The 22,456-nt window shown below is 43.5% G+C and overlaps 1 protein-coding gene and 1 non-coding gene across 2 annotated transcripts; one reads left to right on the plus strand and one right to left on the minus strand.

Moving 5' to 3' along the window:
* Positions 1–7,304: 7,304 nt before the first annotated feature.
* Positions 7,305–21,445, minus strand: LOC120847705. Its single transcript, XM_040219568.1, is given in 5 exon segments — positions 7,305–7,474; positions 8,953–9,030; positions 11,283–11,356; positions 15,578–15,732; positions 21,332–21,445. Coding segments are annotated over 5 exon segments (591 nt in total).
* Trnas-aga lies at positions 8,527–8,608 on the plus strand. The gene has a single exon. It is a non-coding gene; the product is annotated as a tRNA-Ser (tRNA).
* Positions 21,446–22,456: the final 1,011 nt, after the last annotated feature.

Consider the following 22,456-nt stretch of genomic DNA (forward strand, 5'->3'; position numbering starts at 1 on the left):
GAATTGTCGTTATTCATAGTCATGTTGTTGTTATTTTATACGTTTAAACAGCCGAAAGTTCCTCCGCCTCAATCGGTATCTGTGTCTCAGGTGTAGATGAAAAATCTACACTCTTAGAAATAGGGGGTGTATAGGGGTACACCCTTTGTCTTATATGTAACACCCCAAAACTACATTTGGACGTTTAGTTCACTGTCGTCGAGCTGGCGATACCAACTTTAACGAGCGGCTTGAAAGCTTTTGGATATAACGTACTAAATATCTAATGTGCGCATCAAAGACTAGAAAATAAACACAGGTTTTGCAGCAGGGCCAAAAAAACCTTGATTATCTTACTGTGGATTTTATTCGTAATTTAATTATTTTAATAAGTTGTATAGGTCGACTATCCAGCCGCTCGCGAAAGTTGGTATCGTCGGTCCGACGTCTATGGACTGAAAGTCAAATTGTTGTTTTGGGGTGTTACTAATGGGACAAGGGGTGTACCTCTATACACCACCTGTTTTAAGAGTGTAGCCAGTGCAGTACAACCGCTAGCTTGGGGTCTTTAACGTGCACCAAGCACTAGTGAAAAACGACCGCACACCTCACTTTTAGAAATAGGGGGTCGAGTGCTTGCAAACCTTGTACCATATTTAGCAACCTAAATACTACAATATGACGTTTAGTTCATGACATCGAACCGACTACTGTATAAACTTTCACGAGTGGCTTGATAGTCGCGTGATGAACCTTATTAAACTAGCGATGTGCGCACTAAAGACTGCAAGAAAACACTTAAGGTTTTGTTGGCCCCACTGCTAAATTTTTTTTTTCTGTCGTCTGTGATACGTACAGCTGCAACGGAAAAAGAGTAGCAGAAGTGACTGACGACCGGAGCGGCAAAATCGCAACACGCGGCGCTATTGTTCCCGAGCGCGCCGATAGCGAGAGTGCCAGTCACGTTCCATGTCTTAACGGGGGGGGGGGGGGGGGGGGGGGGGGGGGGGCGGCAGGAAGCAGCCCATCCTAAAGCCCTCATTTTAACAGCTATCTTATCTCTCAATTTTCTGCCGGCCACCCCCGCGTTGAGACATGCAACGTGACTGGCACTCTCGCTATCGGCGATCTCAGGAACAATAGCGCCGCGTGTCGCGATTTTGCCGCTCCGGTCATCGGTCACTTGTGCTACTCTTTTTCCGTTGAGCCTGTACATTAGCTGTTTCTTAGTTATATCACACAGTTATTAAGCCGCAAGTAAAAGCTGATAACGTCATTTAGACAAAATGCACTTAACGTTGACATGTACCTTGTGGGAACCACGGTGTTCCCCGCATCCCTATCTACCCTTAGCGAAGAGTCGTTCAAAATCAGTACACTCGAAGTGTACTGGAGTATACTAAAAGTGTACTTTCAATGCGGTCTTTGTACTGATTGTATACTTTAAGTGTACTTAAAGTATACTTCCAGTAAAAATGGCGGTGGACTGAAAGTATACTCGTCCGTACAAAACTAGTACATGTAGTAGAATCGTAGTGCCCGCGGTAAAAAGTAGTTCAAAATCAGTATACCGAAAGTGCACTTAAGTATACTAAAGGTCTACTTTCAGTGCTTGCAGTCGGTAGAGTACAACTTCGTTCATGCTGAATGCGACAGCACTTTATGAGGGTTGTAACTTCACTAGAAAATTAAATAATGCATCGAACTCCAGTATGAGAAGTTCTCGCTAACACAAACAAACATGCCATCACCGATATGCCATGTCAAAACTGCTAATTTCACTCTCCACTTTGCCCGCCCCTGCCCAGTCTACTTTTATTGCAAAGATAGCTTTTATTTTCCCTGAGCTGTATTTGTTACCTTTATTGAAGAATAAGGATTTACTGTAAAAAAACTGTTAGCACTATTCGGAAGCTGGGCAATCGAGGGCAATCGCACCAAGTGTTTAATGCTGCTGATGAAAAAGCATGCACATGACTTTGTTTTCAAAGTGCACCGCCACTTGCGTGCTGCCTCATAGGCTAGTAGACAAATTACGTTTGTAGGATAATTTGGCGTTTTTGTAATGCAGGTCTCAGCGTAACTATACGCTGTTTCAGATATCTGCATCCACAACAATCAAAAGGACAGGAGGCAAAAGAAACCACGGCTAATAATGGGGACATAAGATCCTCCACTTTGCATGGTCGCATGCAGCGCAAATCAACTTCCGAACCGCGTAAGCGGAGTGATGTTATGAATGAAAGCTCGCTCTGAAATTGGCTGGAGAAATCGGCGCCTTTATGTAACAACCTCAAGCTTTCACCGAAAGTGTTTCATGGTGTAGATTTATCTTGCAAAACTCTGACATCTCAATTCACGTGAAAAGAGATTGACAATTGCAACAACGAACAACACCGTCGATCGAGATTTCCACACTGTTAAAAATTGGACGTAAATTTAACGTGTCTTTCCCTCGTCAAAAAAGACGGGCACGCTCATTGTTTCAAAACACGAGGTTGCCCTCATTATTTATGTGCCGCGAGAGCCGATCCTTCCAGAAAAGCCGAAATACCAGCGGTGCAAGCATGCGCTGATGAATCAAAATAGCCTTGGCGACAAGGGAGAAATTGCTTGAGATAGTTTCGGTTTTACACTGAAAAAGAAAACCGAAAGTTTAGATAAAACTTAAGATAGACTAAACGTTTTGTTAATTTTTTACGAATATAATAAAGTGATATTATTATTATTAATATACTGATTTCCTTAGTTTTGTCTTCAAAAAAAAAAAAGAACAAAAAGAAGAGACTTTTGAAAACTGCGCAAGACCATCGCTATTGCAATCAGCTTCCGCGGCTTCCGTTCGGCCGCCGTTGGAGTTCCGGAGAGTTCGAGCATCGCTTCCTTTTTGCGTTTTAGCCGTTTTTGCGGATATTTTAGATACCTTACTGACAAATACCGTGTTCAATAATGGCAAGCGATTACTGAGAGCTATGAGACACAGCGTCGCAAGTGGCCGACAGTCATGGCCGACTGGTGCAAGCGAAGGTGAGTAAGTTCCTTTTGTTTCTGCGAAGTGCGCCGCTGTTTCAAACTTTGTCTTGTACCGTGTGCTTGCTAAGCTATGCTTGACTCTCACTATGCTCTACCCGGTTTTATTTCGTTATTTGAAAAGAGCGTATCTTCAGAATTTATGGCTCTCTCCGCAGAGTGAGAAAGATTCGCGTGCGGCGGAACCGAGGGCCAGCCGAGGGCCTGTCCTGGGCGCCGTCCCTACGACGGTCGCCCGACGACGCTTTTGCGGAGCGTTCAAGTACAGTCTGACGGCAGTTCAAGCAATCACAGGTCATGCTAGTTCTGAGGTGTGGTTCCAACAGTCTCTCGTCAACGATTTGTTTCATAAAGCGGGAGCGTGAAAAACGTTACAAGAGCGAGCAGCATGATTTCTTGCCCGTGCTGATGCCTGTGCCGTAGAGACGGACGATCTCTTTGCGTATGCCGAAGCGGCACGCTTTCCAAGTTTGCGATTTTGTGTTGTGAATAAAGTGAGTTTGGATGTTACGTTTTTTAGTGGCGGCGAAAGCCGCTACAAAAGGCAGAGCAGTTAGAAAAAGTAAAAGCATGAAACAAATGTTAAAAGGACCTGAATATTCGATGGAGTTGAAAGACTACCAACGTACCAACTCGCCCAGTTATTCTTTGTCAAAGAATAATAGCCAATACTAATAAATTAAATAAATGCCAACTTTTAATTGGTTAGAAATTTATAATTGATGCAGTCCAGCCCTACCCTGCTCTAGTGCTTTTATGATGTCAGATAATGTGTAAATGTGTGTAAAGTTCATACCAACCATTTATGTCCGGCCCATTATATTGAATCTTTTCTCTAAAAGCTCGAAGTTATTTAAAAAAAAGTATTTATCGTAAATTAAGCCGCACCACTGAATGTGTAATAGCGTATGACTTGTATGTGTGTTCACAGCAAAAGAAAAGGAGGCATTAAGAAAATGCCAATCATTTTGTTTGCTCTGTGTTAGAGCTTCTTTCAGGTATCAGGTTTTCAGAAACGATATTGTCCGATTTTCCTCGCCCTTTTGTCAGGATGAAGTTGTTACTATCTTGCCTTCCTCACATAGTGGTCCTTTGAGCGAATTATGTGATGTTATATCATAGAGTGGCATAGGGTAATTTTCTCTTCTCTTTTTACGCAGGATGTAATGGCATACCATCATCAAAAACGAGAGTGTACAGTGATGCAGGCTCGGAAACTTGAATAAAGTGATAAGTAGGATGTCAATTTCTGTCTTATCAGTTACGCTAAGAACACTGATCATAATGTTTGTATGCTACACATACATACTTTCAGTTGAAAAATGCAGTGCACCTCTTCTTTATGGCTTTTCTCACACAGTTTCAGAAAACGCCGGTACGTCATTCTCACGAGGAATAGAGCTGCCAAAGATTTCCTCGTTAATTTCCCGACTCATTTTTAAGAGTGCATCTCCCGATGGTGGCGCCTCTGCATTATCATCATCAATTGAGTTGTCAACGGCGTTTCTTAACATTTCACGAGAATGGAGCTGTATGAGATGAAATTTCACAGGTTGGGAATACAGCCGTTCAAAAAAAACACCTTTGAAAAGTCAGCTTTTTAAATGCAGGCGCCGATTTTTCTGGTCAATTTGAGACCGTTCTTTCCATTCAGAACGCCCGACATACACGGCGTCCCAGATAACTTGCACCATACTTAAAAAGCACCGGAGGGCTGTGCAGGAGTGAAATCAACTGTCGTTAGCAAGTGTCTTGAGAAAGTGCACAGATTTTTTTAATGCGCCTGGTTATGTAAATAACTAAGATTAATGAGCTAACCTTTCAAATATTCTTTTAAGGGCCAAGATATCAATTGTAAAGTTGCAGGGCGCATTGAGAAACACCCAATTAAAGTGTTTGAAACATAATACGTTTTCGTGCTTTTTTCCGGCCTTCAAAGAACGCACATTCGCGGCGCGCTAGCACGCCGTGATTGGGGAAGCGAGTTGTCACGCGGTATTTTTTTGTATTTCGCGGGCGTTTTTTTTTTTTTGAAGGCTAGGGAAAAGGAGCATGCAAAGTGCACCTTGTTCAAAATGGTTTAATTGGGTGTTTCTTAATGCGCTCTGCAACTTTCCGTTTCACACCTCGGCTTTTAAACGAAGATTTCAAAAGTTAGCTTCTTACTCTTAATTAAATAACTAGGCGCACTAAAACAATTTCGTGCACTTTCGCAAGAGACTTTCTAACAGTCTACAGTTGGTTTCACTCCCGCAGAACGCTCCGTTTTTTTTTTTTTTGTTTTTTTTTTTTGAAGTTTGGTGCAAGTTATCTGGGACACTCCGCATATATGTACTGGTAGTGTACATTTAGTACACTAAAAGCATACATGTAGTGCACTAAACGTGCACTTATAGTATGCTAAAAGTACACCCGAGGTGCACTTATGGTATACTACATATGTACTTGGGGTGTACTAAAGGTATACTATTTTGTTTCATAAAAGTGTGAAACTAGTACGGTTTCAGTACATACCCTAAGTTCACTATTACTATACTTTCAGTATACTGATTTTGAACGACTTTTCGCTAAGGGTAGGCCTAGCTCAGGCAGGCCATGGGGCGTCGCCACGTGGGGGCGCGTCCCGGATGCGAGGGCGAAGCCGTATTCCCTGGTGAACGGCTTTCCCTCGCCCTTCTCGGGTGATTTGCCTAAGGCACACCCCTCGGGATCATGACTTGGACGCGTTCGGCCCTTCGGGGGGGGGCCATTTACATCCGACCCACCCCGGGCGCGTCCATTCCCGCAGGCTATATAAGACGGCCCCAATCCAACGGGCACGACTCTCGCTGGGGGAGGCTCTGCTCGACGGAGCCTTCATGTCTGTATCTGATCCTCCCCCTCCGTGATACTGTCAATAGCGGCAGCGCGGACTCCGACTGGCGATCCTGTCAAAAGAGACAGCGCCGTCATCGCCAACATTGTTGGCCTTCGGGCAAGCGGGTGGCATCTAAGTCAAATAAACAGGTCTTTATCCGGACCCAAGGAACCTTCTGTGTTTCTAAGTAGTACCCTCCATAAAGGGGGAAACCCACAAGCTTTGGGATGATATATATAAGACAATTGGTGTAAGTACTGCATCCCTATTCCTGAGAGCGTGGTACGATGCACATCCAGACCGAAACGGGGAGGGGTGGGGATAGGACCCAGGATCCCTGGGATCTGCAGTCCGAGCCTTCGCTACACGTGCTCCGAGCTGGTGTGCGCTATCACACTCGGCGACCGATCCCTCTTTTTTATTTCGAGAGTTTAAAAAGGTCACTAATGTAAGAGATTACCAATAATGGTCTTGCGCATTGTACGAAGACAATTAAGCTGCCGAACACTTCAGCCTCAGTATACTGACTGGAAGATGCATACCTAACAGGGGCAAAGCCCGAGTGCCGAACCTTCGCCTCGGAGCAAGTCACTCAATGGGTACCCTGCGCCCTGTGTGCAGAGAAAGCAAGACCACTTGAGAAGCGATCTCATAGTTTATCTCTGCCACCACGGATGATGCAGAGAGCTGTTAACAGCGTTGCAAATAAATATGCGATTCAACGAAACAATCTACCTGGCATGCCGGTCCAGAATTGATTTGAAAGTCGATGAATGTCCAGACAATCGCGCCCAGCACTAAGTGTCTTTGTTCAGGCCTAGATATTTTGACAAACTCGTCACCCAGGTGATTCCAATAAGCTGCTTTGGCTTCAGATCCCAATCTCCGCGCCTGGTGCCGACGGTCTTGCCAGAGTTCAGCGCCGCACTCTAGGCACTGCCAACGTTTGTGGTATCACCGTGCGCACCTGCGTCCACGACGAGCAGACCACGGCCGTGTCGTCCGCATATGCGAGCACTACGTCCGGTATGCGAGCATCCATTAGCAGTCGCAAGTGTGTGAACCCGTTTTTAAGGTCAATCAAATAATCTAAATCGACGAGCAATTGCCAACAAATTAGAATCTCCCGGGTGAAACGCGGCGGCGAGTCACAAAATGTTAGTTAAAATCCAAACTTTGCAGCGTCCATCATTAGGTTACACGCAAAATTGACAAAAATGTTTGAGTGATTTATTTTTCTATTGGAAATCATACAATTTGTGAGGTATTTATTTCCGCATTAGTTACGCAATCTAATACTAACTTAAAAAAGAAGCAGGACGCGCGGTAATTGTTGCAGCTTAAAAATGCCTTTTTTTCGAAATAATCGCAATCAGTTAAAACAACCAAATATTCAAACACCACCACCACGACGTCTTTATTGCAGCAATTATGGCCTTTAACCCAAGCATTTATGCTGACAAAAGTAAAGGTTCTATTGCACCTAGCAGCTCTCATCGTAGATGTAGTACTTCGGCGACGTACCACAAAGAAGATCGAAAATAAAATCGCAGCAGGTGGTGTTCTTGTTTATTTCAGACTCTGGCTTCAGGAGTGCACAAGTGGAATCTGCAAAGTTTAGAATTTTCTGGATATGAGATCATTCCTCTTTCGGCGTTATTATTTATTCGGAAACACGAATTACAAGTTAGAATATTTTAATTGCGCTATAAAGTTAAGGGATGTTGAGTGGCGAGGTACAATCTCGGTCCCGGCAAATATAGTTAGTTCTTTTGGTTGCTTTCCTTTTTAAACTCGCAATAGTGCCCACATTGAATAATCTTGGCCTTATATACCTGGCTTCAAACAAAAGCACTCTACCTGTGAATGAGGTAAAATATCAAAGCAGGTGGCGGGTCTGTGAAACTTTCCGCAGATTAAAGTTTAGATACGCCCAGTGCTAAAATATTTGTCAATCATTTTAGGCGTCTTTTTTTAGTATCTGACATGATACGTGAATCTGCTCCCAAATCACTTGGGGGGAATAGACATTTGCAAGGTTAAGTGCTTTACATAAGACCCTTAATAATGAATGTGGCTTAGACAAAAACCTATACGTTTTGCCACCTCCTCGGCATTCAGCCAGACTGAGTAACTCGAAACATTCCTGAATATAACCTTCTAAAAAACACTTTTAAATATGTGTTGTGCGAACAATAAACAAATGAGTGGAATCCATCGCCCCCGTTTATGTGCATGAGTTGAATATTGACTGATGTTTTTATATTATGTTGGTAAATTAATGTAAATCTAGTTTGGACGGTGCAAAAAATGACTGCATCTCCACGTGCTGAATGATGTTGATTGGGGCGAAGCTCTGGTGGTGCTTGTCTGCGTAGACGCTGAGCCGTAGCATGCCGAGCCTTTCGTTCGTTTTCGTCCATGTCAGAAAGAGAATGTGTGATATGGAACGTGGTTATATACGCATTTGAGTATTTGACCGCAGCGCCCTCTCGTCTATAAACGTTGAGCCAATGCATGCGAAGTTTAACGCGATTATATACGCATTTGAACGTAGCGCCCTCTCCTGTATAGACGTTGAGCGGCTACATGCAACGTTTCATCCATGACATCCCCAGCTCTTGAGTTACTACCACATCTCAGAGCTCCCTACTCGTTCCGCAGTCGTGGCCGAGTGGTAAAGGCGATGGACTAGAAATCCATTGGGGTCTCCCCGCACAGGTTCGAATCCTGTCGACTGCGCAAACATTTTTTGTTTCATCATTTTTGTTTTGCCTTACACGAGCACGTGAGCATGTGAGATCACGAGCACGAGCACCAGCAAGATCGATGTGAGCACGGACGCCGGACAGACAAGGCTAGACCCTAAAGAGCTTCGCCCCTAAAAAATCCGCTGCTATTTGTAAACAAGATAAATAAACCATTGTGAGATGAAGGATTCATTGCGAACATATCAAGATTTTTTTTTTTTTTTTTTAATTTTATATTAGAAGTGAACCTTATAAGCATTTGTGCAACGTCCCGATAGTCAAGATTTTAGAAAAGGAAAACTGAGGCGATTGTTCCCGAGATGACAATATTCTTACTGCTGATGTAGGTGGTTCTAAGAATGGAGCACTTGTCGCATTCCACGTATGCAACGTACGTGATGATCGATGTGCTTCCTGTGAACATAAAAGGGAACATGGGTCAGATGAATTAGCTCGCATGCAGCAGGCGGCTTATCTTGTTACGTCAGATTTAAAAAAAAAAAAAGCTATAGTGTTACTTCAAGAAAACGAGAAAGAAGGGTCGTATTTTAGAGTATAAGTCATCACTATGTAAAGACACGAGATTCCAATATGTCAAATACTGCAGTTGGTTTCAGCGAAAGCAAACCTGATTCTAGTTTCCGCCTGCCCTGTCGGAATATGGTAAAATTACCATTGACAAAATAAAAGCGGCAGGGTGAGTCCTTCTTGCGCCCGGCCTTCAGCAGGTTCTCCACGCGTTCGGCCGTGCTTTGGCTTCATGCACGCGCTCGAGGGGCACGAGAAGGCGAAGCGTTGTCACCAGGACCAACAAGTTGGTCCTTGTTGTCACAGGTATACGAACAAATAGTTCACTAGGGGGAATACAGGACACTCCTTGAGAATGAAATTCCTCGGCGCGGACAGGATATGCGTAGTTTGGACGGGTAGACTTCTCGTGGCGTCAGCGTTTTTTTCCTTTTCAATTGGTCGGTCACGCACGCCATCCTTCGGTGTGGTTTATTTGACGATCGGCATGACTTCGTCCATAAATGCACGTTGGGTGCGCGCTGCTCGGCCGCGGCGTCGCTGGTCGTTTGAAGATTTTTAATAGTATTGACGGATAATAACTTGGTTATTAATTTAGGAGGTACATGTACGCAAGACGAGCTCGACGTCCACGCTTAATGATACTTCAATTGAACCAACTTGGATTATACGATAATTTTCACTAGCGTCGAAATCAGGAACTTGCCTCTCCGCTCGATTAGACTGAATTAGACTGTCCTTGCAATTTTTTAGAGCTGTTTCGAAGCTGCCTAATGCATTATTAAAGGGGTGCCTAATGTTTGATGAGCTTTATTGGTAGTAATCACCCCTTCAAGTGCAAGTCCATTAATAGGAATCTTTTTTGCTGGCACTAGAGGCCCGGTTTGCAGGTGCAGCATATTAGTGTTATATAATTGTATATTACGTGAACTGTAGTGTGTTTTACGTAAGCGCACCTGAAGACGCGTAAGTAAAATGCAATGTTTGTGTGCTAGATACATCGGGATTATTGGGATGGCACCGAATTTCGCGATGAGTAGTTGGTTTATTTCCCACCGGGAAGGAGGAACTGCGTGAACCATTTATCTCGATGTTTCCACTCAATACAAATTAAACCTCTTTTAGTACCCCAAGGGACACAGTTGACAACAAGAATATTGGCGAAAAATTGGCCCACTTTTTTTTATTTTCTAAGCAAGGGGCATTTCTGAAGTGTCAGTGAAAGCTCTCTTTTCGTCAGGTCATAAAAATCCATTTGACAATTACTGTTCGAAAAACACACATTCATTGCACACTGAACAAATACCGAACATCCACAGCTCACCAACTCAACAGACAGAGCTCAATGACCGAACACACATAACAACCTACTCATGAAGCAATTTTATATTCTCCTTGTTTTGTTGACGAAATAAATCTCTGGAGAAGCGGAACAAGGAGGACAAATCACAAAACACAAATCTTCAAACACAGGGATTATTTTTCAAACCCAAACCAGGGATTAATTTTGTCATTCTTGTCCGGCTCGCTTGCACCTTTGCATTAAATCGCATTATCATCGTTGTTTTGTTTGCTAGTTTTGTGTCGAAGGCTTTAATTTTCTTGTTTAATGAAAGCATGAATCACGACAGATATCCTCGCTGCTTTCACAACGACTAGGCGAACGATAGGGCCGTCAACGCAGTCCTCCACGCTTGGTCTCGCGTGTCATCAAACATGTCCACCACAAAGAACCGCGGAAACACGAATAACCATGGCGGCGGTACCGTCTTCACATCCGCGACCCCGTCAACCGGACCGCATTACGAGGCATTGCCTGGTCACGTGCTCTGACCGTGAGAGGAGGAGGGGGGGGGGGGGGGGGGGAGCCGTCGCCAAATACACCACTCCACCAGGGGAGAATATGGCGCGGTCGTCGTCCTGTCTAATGCAAATGGGGCAAGTGTCCTGTGTTCTCCCAAGTAAAGTAATTGGCAGGATGCTGGCACTGGAGAGGGGCACCCGAAACATCTATCTGTCGTTCTCTCCTTTTCACTGACAAAAGCTGTATTACTACTGTTACTATGCTAAACAGATCGTGAAAAACTAAAAGAACACCCGATATGGTCGATATTAAAATAGTTTTAAATCGTGCTTACCGCCTGCAGGAGTAATAGTCAGGATGTTTTTTCCGCTATACCCAGCAGACGACTCAAAGGTCGCGGTTGTGTTGCTGAGGGAAAGGGGACAAACGAATACATTAGCGAGCGCGTTTTCACTTGAGAGCACGAAAACTTTGTTTGGGTTTATATCTGCACTTAGGTTTTACAAATGTCTTAACTATCCCATATATTTTGCGGTTTCTTTGATTTTTAATTTACCTTTGTGTACTTTTGTATACAAATAATCTGGACATCTACTGATTTGAAAAACACGTAAATAAAGACTCACTTGTGCTGAATCAAGGATCCGAAGACTCAAAAGACTGATAGATTTCCAGAAAACGTAACATGGATGCCAATTGAGGAAAGTAAACAATTTAGAGTACCTCCGACATGCTATACATTAAATAACTCGTTTATATAAAGGCACTGTTTGGTGGTATTTGAAATAACTCTAGGGGGCTGGAGCAGAGGTGACGTGTTCGGCATCAGAACAAAAACATGGTTCAGCAGTTTCCTTGTGATTTAGATTTAGGGCATTACGGTAGAAGCTTCTAAGAAAATTTGATATTTGGTTTGAGGTAGACGGGCTGAACGTAAATGCAACAAAATTCAAGGCTATTTTATTCAGGGCTACGAATAAACCAAACGCGGTAAATTTTACAATCCAACTTGGCACTTCAGCAATTGAACTAGTGAATAAACATAAAACTTTATGTGTGTTTGTTTTTCGGAGCACTTGACGTGGGAATCTCATGTCAACTATTTTGTTGTTAAATTTTCTCGAAATTTTTGTATTGTCGCTCGTTGTGGAAGTGTTTTGCCCTAAACGTTAAGCTACAAATTTACTATGCTCTATTTCAGTCCCATTTCAACTACTATCATCTCGTGTGGGCTACAACGACAAAGATAGAAAAAACAGTGAGTGCGCAGGCGAGCTGGTGGATGTTGATCATGATGTAGAAAACCCGAGACTGTGGTAAAAGCAGGGGCACTTGGTCGAAGAAGAAAGAAAGAGAATGTCTTGAGACGTTCTCTTTCCCTGTCTTTCTTGTTCGACCAAGTTTCACTGCTTTTACCACGGTCTCGGGTTTTCTACATCATGACAAAGATAAAAGCTGCCTCGGTGGCTCCGAGGCGAGAGCGCCGGCCTACGGATCCCCAGGTGGCGGGTTCGAATCCCGACCGAGGTGCCCGCAATATGACGGAGGCTTATTGCGGAGAAGGCGCCGTGTAACCGAGCTTTCGGTTGCACGTCAAAAGATCCCCAGGTGGTCCAAATTAATCCTCAGTCTTCCGCTGGGGCGTGCCAGATGCCCGTTGTTGGTTTGGCACGTAAAACCCCCAAATTTGACTTCATGACAAAGATAATTCTTCAAAATGTATTCCTGCTGCAAAAAAGTACGCTATATTGCGGATATTTTGTTACGAGCAACACAAAACATTTCTTAACGAAATTCAGAATACGTCCTGGTGCGAATATCGTTTACTTTATGCGACAATTTTTTACATTATTTCAAGGCTTAAAATGTACGATAGAAATGTACAGAGACATATATGTGATGTACATAGTAGTAATACTAGTAATGTACAGAGACAAACACGCCGTACAGAGACATGTATGTGCTTCCTCAATCTCGCACAAACTATAACTTTCAGTCACTACACTTTAATGTACCATGCTTATTAAACAAATATATTAAAGACAACCTAAACATATACGAGTTAAATAAAGAAAAGACCTCCGCGTGTGCCTTGTGTAGCTTCGCGTAGTAAGATTTTGAATTAGATGTTTTTGTTGTGATTTTTTTTTATGTAACATGTGTTTTTGAGTGTCAACGCTGCTGCCAGTGTAAAGGGATGCCAAACCTAGTCAAGCTGTTTTTAACAGCTTTTTGACTGGCGAACCCTCCAGTTTTCTGGAAAATAAAGATCTGATTTTATTTGATTTAATTTATATCTTCTGCTTTCTTTTTGTTTTTACCTTGTAGCGTGTACTGCATGAAAAACATGGATTTTAATTTGAAAGTGCAGACATGTTTAGTTTTAAAGAAATAAAATTTAAAATCAGCGTGGAAGGACCACGGAGTTTCTACGATTGCCGTTGATGACATCGTTGAAACGCGCTCGATCTTAAACTACCACCAACATAACTACACTATGTTTTATGATAATCGATGTGCGTACATCTTAGTCCTACGAGGTTCCAAATAATGCTGTGTATTTAAATCACTGAAGTTTGTAAAAATATGCAATCATACCCTTGCGGACGCTCAAAAGGCTTCTTTTTCGAGAAGAGTGGCATCTCCAGATTAATCTCACTTAAAACGCGTGCAATTTTTGTTTCAATCAATAGGAGTCATATGTTTGTATTGTTTACTGTATTTGTTTTATATTTGAACCGGCACATTTTTCGTGTGAAGTAAATGCTTAGTTTACGAGTGTGCCGCTTCACTAAGCGTGGTGTAAATGAGCCACAGCCAACGGAGAGTTCACGACACTTCCAGTTCGTGCCATGTGTGTTCATCCTTTTTTGTATAAAATGCTCCTTTCACATTTTATTTGTTTTATATTTGTATTAAATAATTACGCTTCATTTTTATTTTTATTTAAGAAACTGCATAGTGCAAGAGCCTTGAATCGGTAAATCTAATTTGTCCAAGACAAAGCAACCTTAGTTAAAACAGAAGCTGCTGCAGTTTGCAACGCGTTCTTGTTTTCGTGGTCGATTGAGGACGCCGCCGCTAGCAAGAAGAAAGTGTTTCACAAATTATCGGCGCAAATTATTTAAGTGAAATCCGTTAGCTCTTACAAAGAAGGGCCCATGCCGACCCGTCCATCTCAACTTCCTATTCAACACGATTAGGTGGTGGAAACAGATATAGAGTAATTGATTTTTGAAGCAGGAACAACCTAAAATTTAACTCGCCCAAATTTCCTTACAAGTTTACACAGCGAAAATTCCTTTAGAACTTTGTAGCCTTCTTATTTACAGTAATTCTAACTACACTCGCGCAATAAGGTAAAATAACACTTCAAACAAAAAACAAACTGAAGGACTAAAACGTTCGCATACCAAGGTTTCATGTTTGAAATTCAAATGTTTTGGGGATTTTTTTTGTTTGTTCCTTGGTTGTTGTTTTTTATTAAACAATGTATGGATTTTATCAATGAATACATGCAACACGCCACGGTGGTGGCAGTGTTGGGCGCACTTCCGGTCTGGGATTATGGGCGGAAGTCGCCAATAGGGATAAACATGTATGTGATGTTTTGGAACAAGCCAGACTAAAACTTGCCTACTGGTCAAAACGCCGCGACTGGGGTTGTACCAAAAAATCCCGGAAAAGTGTGGAGATCAGTTTTCTTGTGGTTTAGGCCTGCTCGGTTCGTCCGAGAACAAGTAGGTGCAGTGAAAAAGAAAACCAAACACCTTCGCACTACGATTTCTCATGCGGGAAGCACTTAGGATTGAATTCACGGATGGTTGTGGTTGTCAGATTTATTTGTTTTGTTCCAACATAAACGCGCAAAACCGTTCAGTTGTCGGGACCAACTGCAATACACGTTCTAGGCGTCTCCACGTTTAGACGGCCGTTGATCGTTCGAACTGGCGCCTGTTCCTTTAAATTTGTTCAAACTGTCGACTGCTCGTTCAAACCACAGCGGCCAGTAAACCGAGTGTTACGATACGAAATACGGGCCTCAAAAAAATTTTAAACTTTCAGGTTTCTTGGAGTAAGTAGGCTCGGTTTAAACAGTAGATGCTAGGAGATATTGATCATTGTTACCAGTAGCCATCACAGACTTGTTATGCCTGAACCACGTGGCTCGATTCTGCTTGCGATTTTCAGTATCGATGTCAAGTATTGCAGCTAACATCCACTCTTTTGCAGCCCAAACGACGTCGCTGCTTAAAAAGTCAAGCACAATATCACTATGTGAATCAGGCTTCAGGACCCATTCTGCGGCGTTCAGAGCAGTGAATCGCCTTAAGTCACATTTTTTATCCTAAGTTCGCGGTATAACGAGCCTCGTTAATTTCGCTCAGGCAACAAGGAAGACCTATATAATCAACAATTCCAATGCGATAACAACCAGACGGACTCAGACCGATGCCGAACACATCCCATTCCAATGGCCTGTTGATGCGGGACGCGGATCTTGTCCACACCGTATCGCACACGCGCGGCACCGGTGGCGTGCTGCTAGAGGCGCTCCGGTTAATTTGTAAACAAGAGCTGGTATATAGGAGCTGCTAAATATTTGAATATACCCTTGGTTGCACTTACACAGATTGGTTTCCAAAGTCAATGAGAATTGAATGGGCACCGTTCACTGGAAGTCCGCTTTCGATGTATCTGATGCATTTTGCTGTGCCGCCGAAAAGTGGGTCCGTCTCAAAGTTTCTGTAGATGGCGTACCAACGCTCCGTAAGTGGGAAGCACTGGAATAAAAAAAAGAAATTGAAGTGAGGAAGTCGAGATTAGCTTACAAAAAGATTCACCTTTCCTGGGCTTCTCTACTGGTGAACTGCGGCAAAAGCCGAGGCGGTGCACATTGCTGCACAAAGTTACACTGCCGGGGTTGAATTTACCTGACTTACGTTCTCATAGAGCTAGACGACAGTAGTCGTGTGATACCATGACGTCACTTGACACTAAATTTCCACTACACTCAGATGAGCCATCATACCGCTATTTTATAAAATAAATATTTTGCCGATAATTTTGTGAAAAGATGGTAACGTAGTGACATTGTCAAAGCACTGTGCAAGTACATACGCAGAGCCCAACGTTACTAGATTAGCTCAGCTGCGGAACTCCCCATGGACGCTGCTACAACGAGTAGTTGCCCCCTCTGCCTCCACGGTCTGCCTCCCGTCGTTCGACATGCCATCGTTTTTCGAACCGGTGGCTGCCATGGTTGCTGCGACAACTACAGTGTATTTTGTGGAATGCATATGTCTTGAAGCACAGCGTCTAGATGGCGCTTCACCGTACTCTACGGAATGCACGGTTTTAGAACGAAAAACGAAAATCTAGGTGCCGCTCTGAACCACGGGAGGCGGACTCAAGAGGGTGAGGGCGCAACCCCCTCCCTGTGGGAATTCCACAACTGAGTTAATTTAGTAACGTTGACAGTTGATTGACGTAGTGACGTGTAACACACACGAAACACACACCAAACCCGCTACGACACGTCGCCAATGACGGCTGGCACCGTTATTTGCTTCTTTTTTTTCTCACTACTGTAATGTTCAATCATTGCAGGGCAACTCATTGCGCTAGCTCTATTCGACTGCTCAGCACTGTTCGCAAGGTGGTTGTGTGTAAAGCTTGGCTAAAATAATTATTGTTGTTAAAATATCTTGACAATGTCGAGATACACTGGGTGTCGCCAAAATGAGAAAATATTATCCTTGATCTAGTGGTGAAGTTAGTTTTCAGTGAATCTGAGAGGTATGTCAAAAATCAATCTTCCATAAGTATAACCTGCTGTTACTTTCTCCTTTTTTTTATTTTTCTACGGTTTTTTTTTCTTTGAGGGCGTTTTAGTTACCTTTCTAGTTGTTTCTCCACCATAAACACGAAAAAGAAAAAGTTTTATGTTTCTCTTCCCCTCTATATTTTGCACATTATTATTTGACTATTACAAAAACCACGTCTATTTTCCAATATTATATTGATATTTCAACGTTCTTGTCGCAATATTAACACTTCAGTTTCTAAATATAGGACAGGTGATATAGGAGACGCGACAACAAATTGGGGGGGGGGGGGGGGGGGTGTTGTGTGTATGTTTATACAGCCTAGAACTTGGTCTATCTCAACGGGCGACGAGTCACTCGCTGTAGATGAGAAATTTAGCCAGTGCAGTACAACCGCTAGCCTGGTGTCTTTAACGTGCATCACGCAGTAGTGATAGACGGCCGCACGCCAGTACGATGCTCATCCAAATTAGGGAGTTTTAGTAGATCGTATTCAAAGGCCCGCTACCGGTACGGGCGCGCGCTACAAAGCATGCATCGAAGTGGCAGCGCGAGCTCCCGCTTCAAATAGCGTGACCTGAAAACACGATCTACTAAAACTCTCTATTGAAACGGGCAGGGGTAGGGATTGAACCCAGCATCCTGGGTTCTGTAGCGCGAGCTTTCGCTCCACGTGCTCCGAGCTGGTGTGCGTAGTTTTTTACATATTCGCTAAAAGCAATAAGTCTTTGACATATTCGCCAAAACAACCTTCGCTAAAGTGTTCCTTGAAGGACAAACACCCTCAACAAAGGGTGTTTGTATTAGTTTACAGAAGCGCCTTTTCCACACCCTTTTCTCAACATTCAAAAATGAAGGGTGTTTCACGCGACACCACCATCACGGTTGAAAAAGAGTATATTGCTCTAAATAAGGGTGCTGAAAGAACGTAGCGACTGGTGTAAGTTTCTGGAAGAGCCTTTTTACACCCTTAAGGGTGTAACGGATTCCAGCCTGTACGTCAGCAGCCTGTGGGGGGGCGCGTACTACAAAGAAACGCCGCCGAACAATCGTGTGGAGCACAGAAACGACTGCGTCACTCTGCTACTCCTCATTCTGGGTAAAACTTGCTCCTAACCGCTAGATTGTTATACTCCGTTCCACTCTACGTCCGACCGCAGATGACGCTGCGACCTGGTGGGGACAATCAAACTCCATCAGGCTCTCGTCGACTTTGCGCGTTTGCTTTATTTATTTATTTATTTATTTATTTCAAAATACTATCAGTCCCTACATGGAACTATGATAGGGAGGGCATGAAAATACTATCATCCGCCTGAGCCAATCACGCGCAGTGAATTCACCGTGATCTGGCGATTTGTTTTTTTTTGTGTGTGCGCCTGGATTTGCCGGTGTTAAGAAACACACTAAAACGACGAGCGCACGAACGCCGTTGCACTTTTGACGCTTCTCGAACGGCTCCATCGGTTTGTGGCCGACAGCTGGGGTCAGACTTCAAGTGAAACGGAATACAGAAAAGTTGTGTAGATCATTTCTACGTAGTCCTCTCCATCTTAAATTGTATAACTTACGGTATGGAGAAAGATCGTCTTGCCTCCGCCGCAAAAACAAAAAATATTCGCGATTTTTTTTTTTTTTTTTTTTTTTGCCGTCAATTGTTTACGTTTTCTTTTTTGCCGGAGAGCGAGTCATCTGCTTCTTTTTCAGGGGTTGTGGTGACGTCAGAACACCGAGCCCTGATTGGTTCTGAATGAAGGATAGTGGGTAGACTTTAATGCAGCTTGCTTTGATGTCTACCCACTATCCTTCCATCAGAAGCAATCAGAGCTCGTCGTTCTGACGTCAACGCAACCCCTGCAAAAGATGGAGACGAACTTCCGCTTCGCATACTTTTGTACTTGGTTTATTTTGTAATGGCTTCGTGTTTTCTTTTTTTCGTCACCCACACAGGATGTGTTAACTACGCGGTTAGAGACAGGGGTGAACGGATAAAGGTGTATATGCACAAATTGCCATGACGGCAATCCACCCACCTAATATCCGTCAACGTCCATGAACGAAAAAAAAAAGTTTTAAAATATGGTTTACCCGCGAAGACACGTCGAAAATGACATTTGGATAATCGTCACCCCCTCTGCTTAAAATATTTCGTCGAATTAGAAAGAAACAACTTACATTTTTCACTGAGCTAATTTTGATGAGACGATCGAGTCGTCGCGACGATTTAGCAACCGCCCAATATAGTGCCGGCAAATACCGAGAGACGGTCTTAGCTTGCAAGCGCTTAATTACGACGGGCTTGAGCCTGGCGGTGTGGATGGGCGCGGTGCGCTGGTTTTCGCCACAGAAAAACTAAGCGTGGAGGGAGACGGTGCTCTCATGCAAAGAGTATTGGCGCCGCCTGGTAAAGGCTTGAAGGGACGATGCGACGATTTTTGTACTTTGCGCAAATACCGCTTAGAACTGATCCCTGATGTCAATAACCTGTTAAACACCGGACGTTTTTCACCACACGCAATTGAAGTCCCAGAAAAAAAACTAAAGAGAAACGTGAAGCGTTCACCCCCTCAACTCGCAGCCAGAACAAGCGTCCTCATGATCTTTACCTTATTATATGCCACCAATGTTTATCATAGCCACGCGCTGGGGTTGGGAAGCCACAGCTAGACACGCGCCGAGTTCCAGACATAGTTATCGTTCGGCTATTGTCGTCATTGCAGCCATTGGACATGGGCCACTACCCGAATGCTTCTCGAGCTATTGATTATCACGAGCCCAAATTCAGTGCCCACGCGACGCTCGGTCCCAATCTATGAGCCGCATTCAAATATCGTCGCTGGGGGATACTGCGGTCCCCCAGTTCCGTCATCAAGTTTCGCGAAGGAGAGATTGAATGAAAACGCTCGCTTTTGTCCTTGAAATTACACCGCAACAAAGGAGTTTCTTGGCCAGTGGCGCTGCGTGCGAGTATCCTTGAGTCCCACCAGGCCCAGTAAGCTCGCGTGAAGTCAAAAACATTCCAATTGAATATCGTCGCACCACCCCTTTAACTTATGCGCGGTAAAAAAGATTCTGACCGCACATGATCATAATCGCGTACGAGTTTTTGATCGCAATACGCGATCAAAACCACATCAACCTCACAGTCTGAAAACACTAAGATTGGAGCCGCGTTCTAAAAAGTTGTAAACCTCACCGCATTTATTTTTTCTTGCCTGATCGTGTGCTGTTTTTTCTTCCGTAAAATTAAACTACGCATCGCAAAACTCAATCTCCCCCGAAATGGTATGCTAGTGGTCAAAACCACGTGAGAAAGTTTAAGAAATGACTATTATCTTATACAAAGGTTATCAACTTTCTTTTTTTTTTTTCATTTGGCAAATGGTGGACGACGAAGCCCATGCATACATAAAGTTCAACGGCGCAACCACCGAGCATGAGTCCCATTTTCTCACTGAAATTTCAAAAAAAAAAAAAATTACAACTTTAAAAAAAATGAAAGTTTGGCATCTGGTCAGGACGGTTCGCGTTGCATTTGGACGGAAATTAAGCGTTTAACAATGCGTACTTTCTTTTTCTCTCTTTGGTGCGTAGAACTGCGTTTTTTTGTGTGTTTTTTTTTTTTTTGCGCTTGCAAAGTTGGCAAGTCAGTGTTGCAAAACTTGGGCACGGAATGTCACGAGAACTTATGCACGGAAGTGACGTCACGCACGTCAAAATAAATTTCAGTTATTTTGAACGCGGAAATAAGAAATCAATAGAACCCGTGAGGGTCTCGTGCGTAACAACGCACTTTTCGCACCACGGTACAATGACGCGGCGAAAATGATATCGCGTCCTCCATGGAGGCGCCATCGGCTCCTTTCATCTGTGTCTGTTTATTTCCTAAAAAAACTTCGTACCGTGCGTTTGAAATGGCCCACCCTACCCCAAAACCCAACATAACTTTTCGCTATCTGGATTATGGAACAAGAATTCTAACTGGAATTTTTACCGGAAACTTAAGATCCAGATTGCAGACAAAGGAAGAAATTCTGAAAACCTAAAATTCATATAGGATCCAAAAATATTTCCTGTTTCATAATCCAGGTAGCGAAAAGTCATATTAGGTTTTTGGGCTGGGTTACAGCGCGCCCGTGTTTTCTCCGTCGACTTACTTCGCACGCAATTCTGCATATCCGACTCGTAGATGACGGCGCGGGGGGCTGCAAAATTGCTTCTACGGGACTTCGAGCCACGGGCATGCACTTCTTGTTCACCCGACATCGTCATGCGGCACGAGTCGGTGGACGTATCTCCAGCTGCCACGAACAACAGATATGAGACGAATGGGCAGCCTCTCTTATATCATCCACTCGCATTTCTTGTGCCACCCACAGGTAGATCTACGGAAATTTATGCTGCGGAGTACACGTATGCATCGACCAATATATTTTCGCTAAAACTGTGTATATATATATATATAGAACTGGCGGGGGAAAAGGGGGGGGGGGGGGGGGACACGTTGTACTCGTGGAATCCGATCGGTGTTACTCTGGGGTCCACGTATACTGACCTTTGATATGTCCTGGTACTTCTTAAGTTCAGGATTTAACTCTGGCCACGACTGACTTCCACAGCAAAGAGTAAAGCTTATCAATGCAGTTACGACGAAGAACATCAGGGTCATGATTCAGCTAGGCTGCAGGGAAATTTTTGCAATTCACCCCGGCAGAACTTTTTCTCTCAGTGCGAAGGGGTTGCACTGGGTTTTATATTCATGGCTGGAAGAAGCCTTTAGTAGGTTTATAAACTCCCTGGTTTTCTTTTATGCCGGAGCGGTAAATACCAAAGCCGGAAATAGAAAAAAAAAACACAAGGTTGTTTTTTTTTTTTCGATTTCCGGCTCTGTTGTAAAGCTGTAGCTGTATGTAAGCGCTGACAACACGACAATGTTGTAGCTTATATTTAGTCTTGACACGTGCCTAGTATCAAGCACAGTTACTTTCAAGAAATAGCCTGAAAACCCCTGGATAAACATTTTTACGAGGTTCGAGAGTTATCGGTTTGTGCTGCCGTTTATTTTAATTTGCGTCAATAGGAAGGACCTCGAAATATATTTTTATAGGTGTTCTAGTGTCGTGACTATACAGTATTAAATTTAGAGTACAAATTTATTCCCTAAAAACAATCTGACATTCTAGTATTCTGAAATAAATGTTCCAAAGGCAACCATGACTTTTCTGTAAAAATTCGGTTCCTGTAGCTTCTTTCGCATTAATTGGGGAATTGTAATATATTTCCTGCACTACGTAGGGCAGAGGTTCTCAACCATCGATGTTTCGCGGACCCCTTGCGGATCGGCGGAGACGACGGAGGACCCCTTTCGTGGTGAGGGGAACGGAAAGGTAAAGGTTAATTATAATAATGATTTCATAAATGGATATAACTAAGGGCTAGTGTGAAGTATACCCCTCTTATTGACATACTCAAGAGAAAACTCACCCGAAGATGTGAACGTTTCTGCTCAATCTGAAAAAATGCAAATTTTATTGCCGTGCTTGAATTATGAGGCAGGGCTTCGAGGACCCCTAGAATGCCTTCACGGACCCTTATTTAAGAACCACTGACCTATGAAAACAGGCATCATCTTGCGCTTGGCCTTGCCCACTGCTCTGTATTCGTCCTTTGTGTTTGCGCA

This window comes from Ixodes scapularis, unplaced genomic scaffold, assembly GCF_016920785.2.
Source record: "Ixodes scapularis isolate PalLabHiFi unplaced genomic scaffold, ASM1692078v2 PGA_scaffold8__174_contigs__length_109621045, whole genome shotgun sequence".
Classification (NCBI taxonomy): Eukaryota; Metazoa; Arthropoda; class Arachnida; order Ixodida; family Ixodidae; genus Ixodes; species Ixodes scapularis.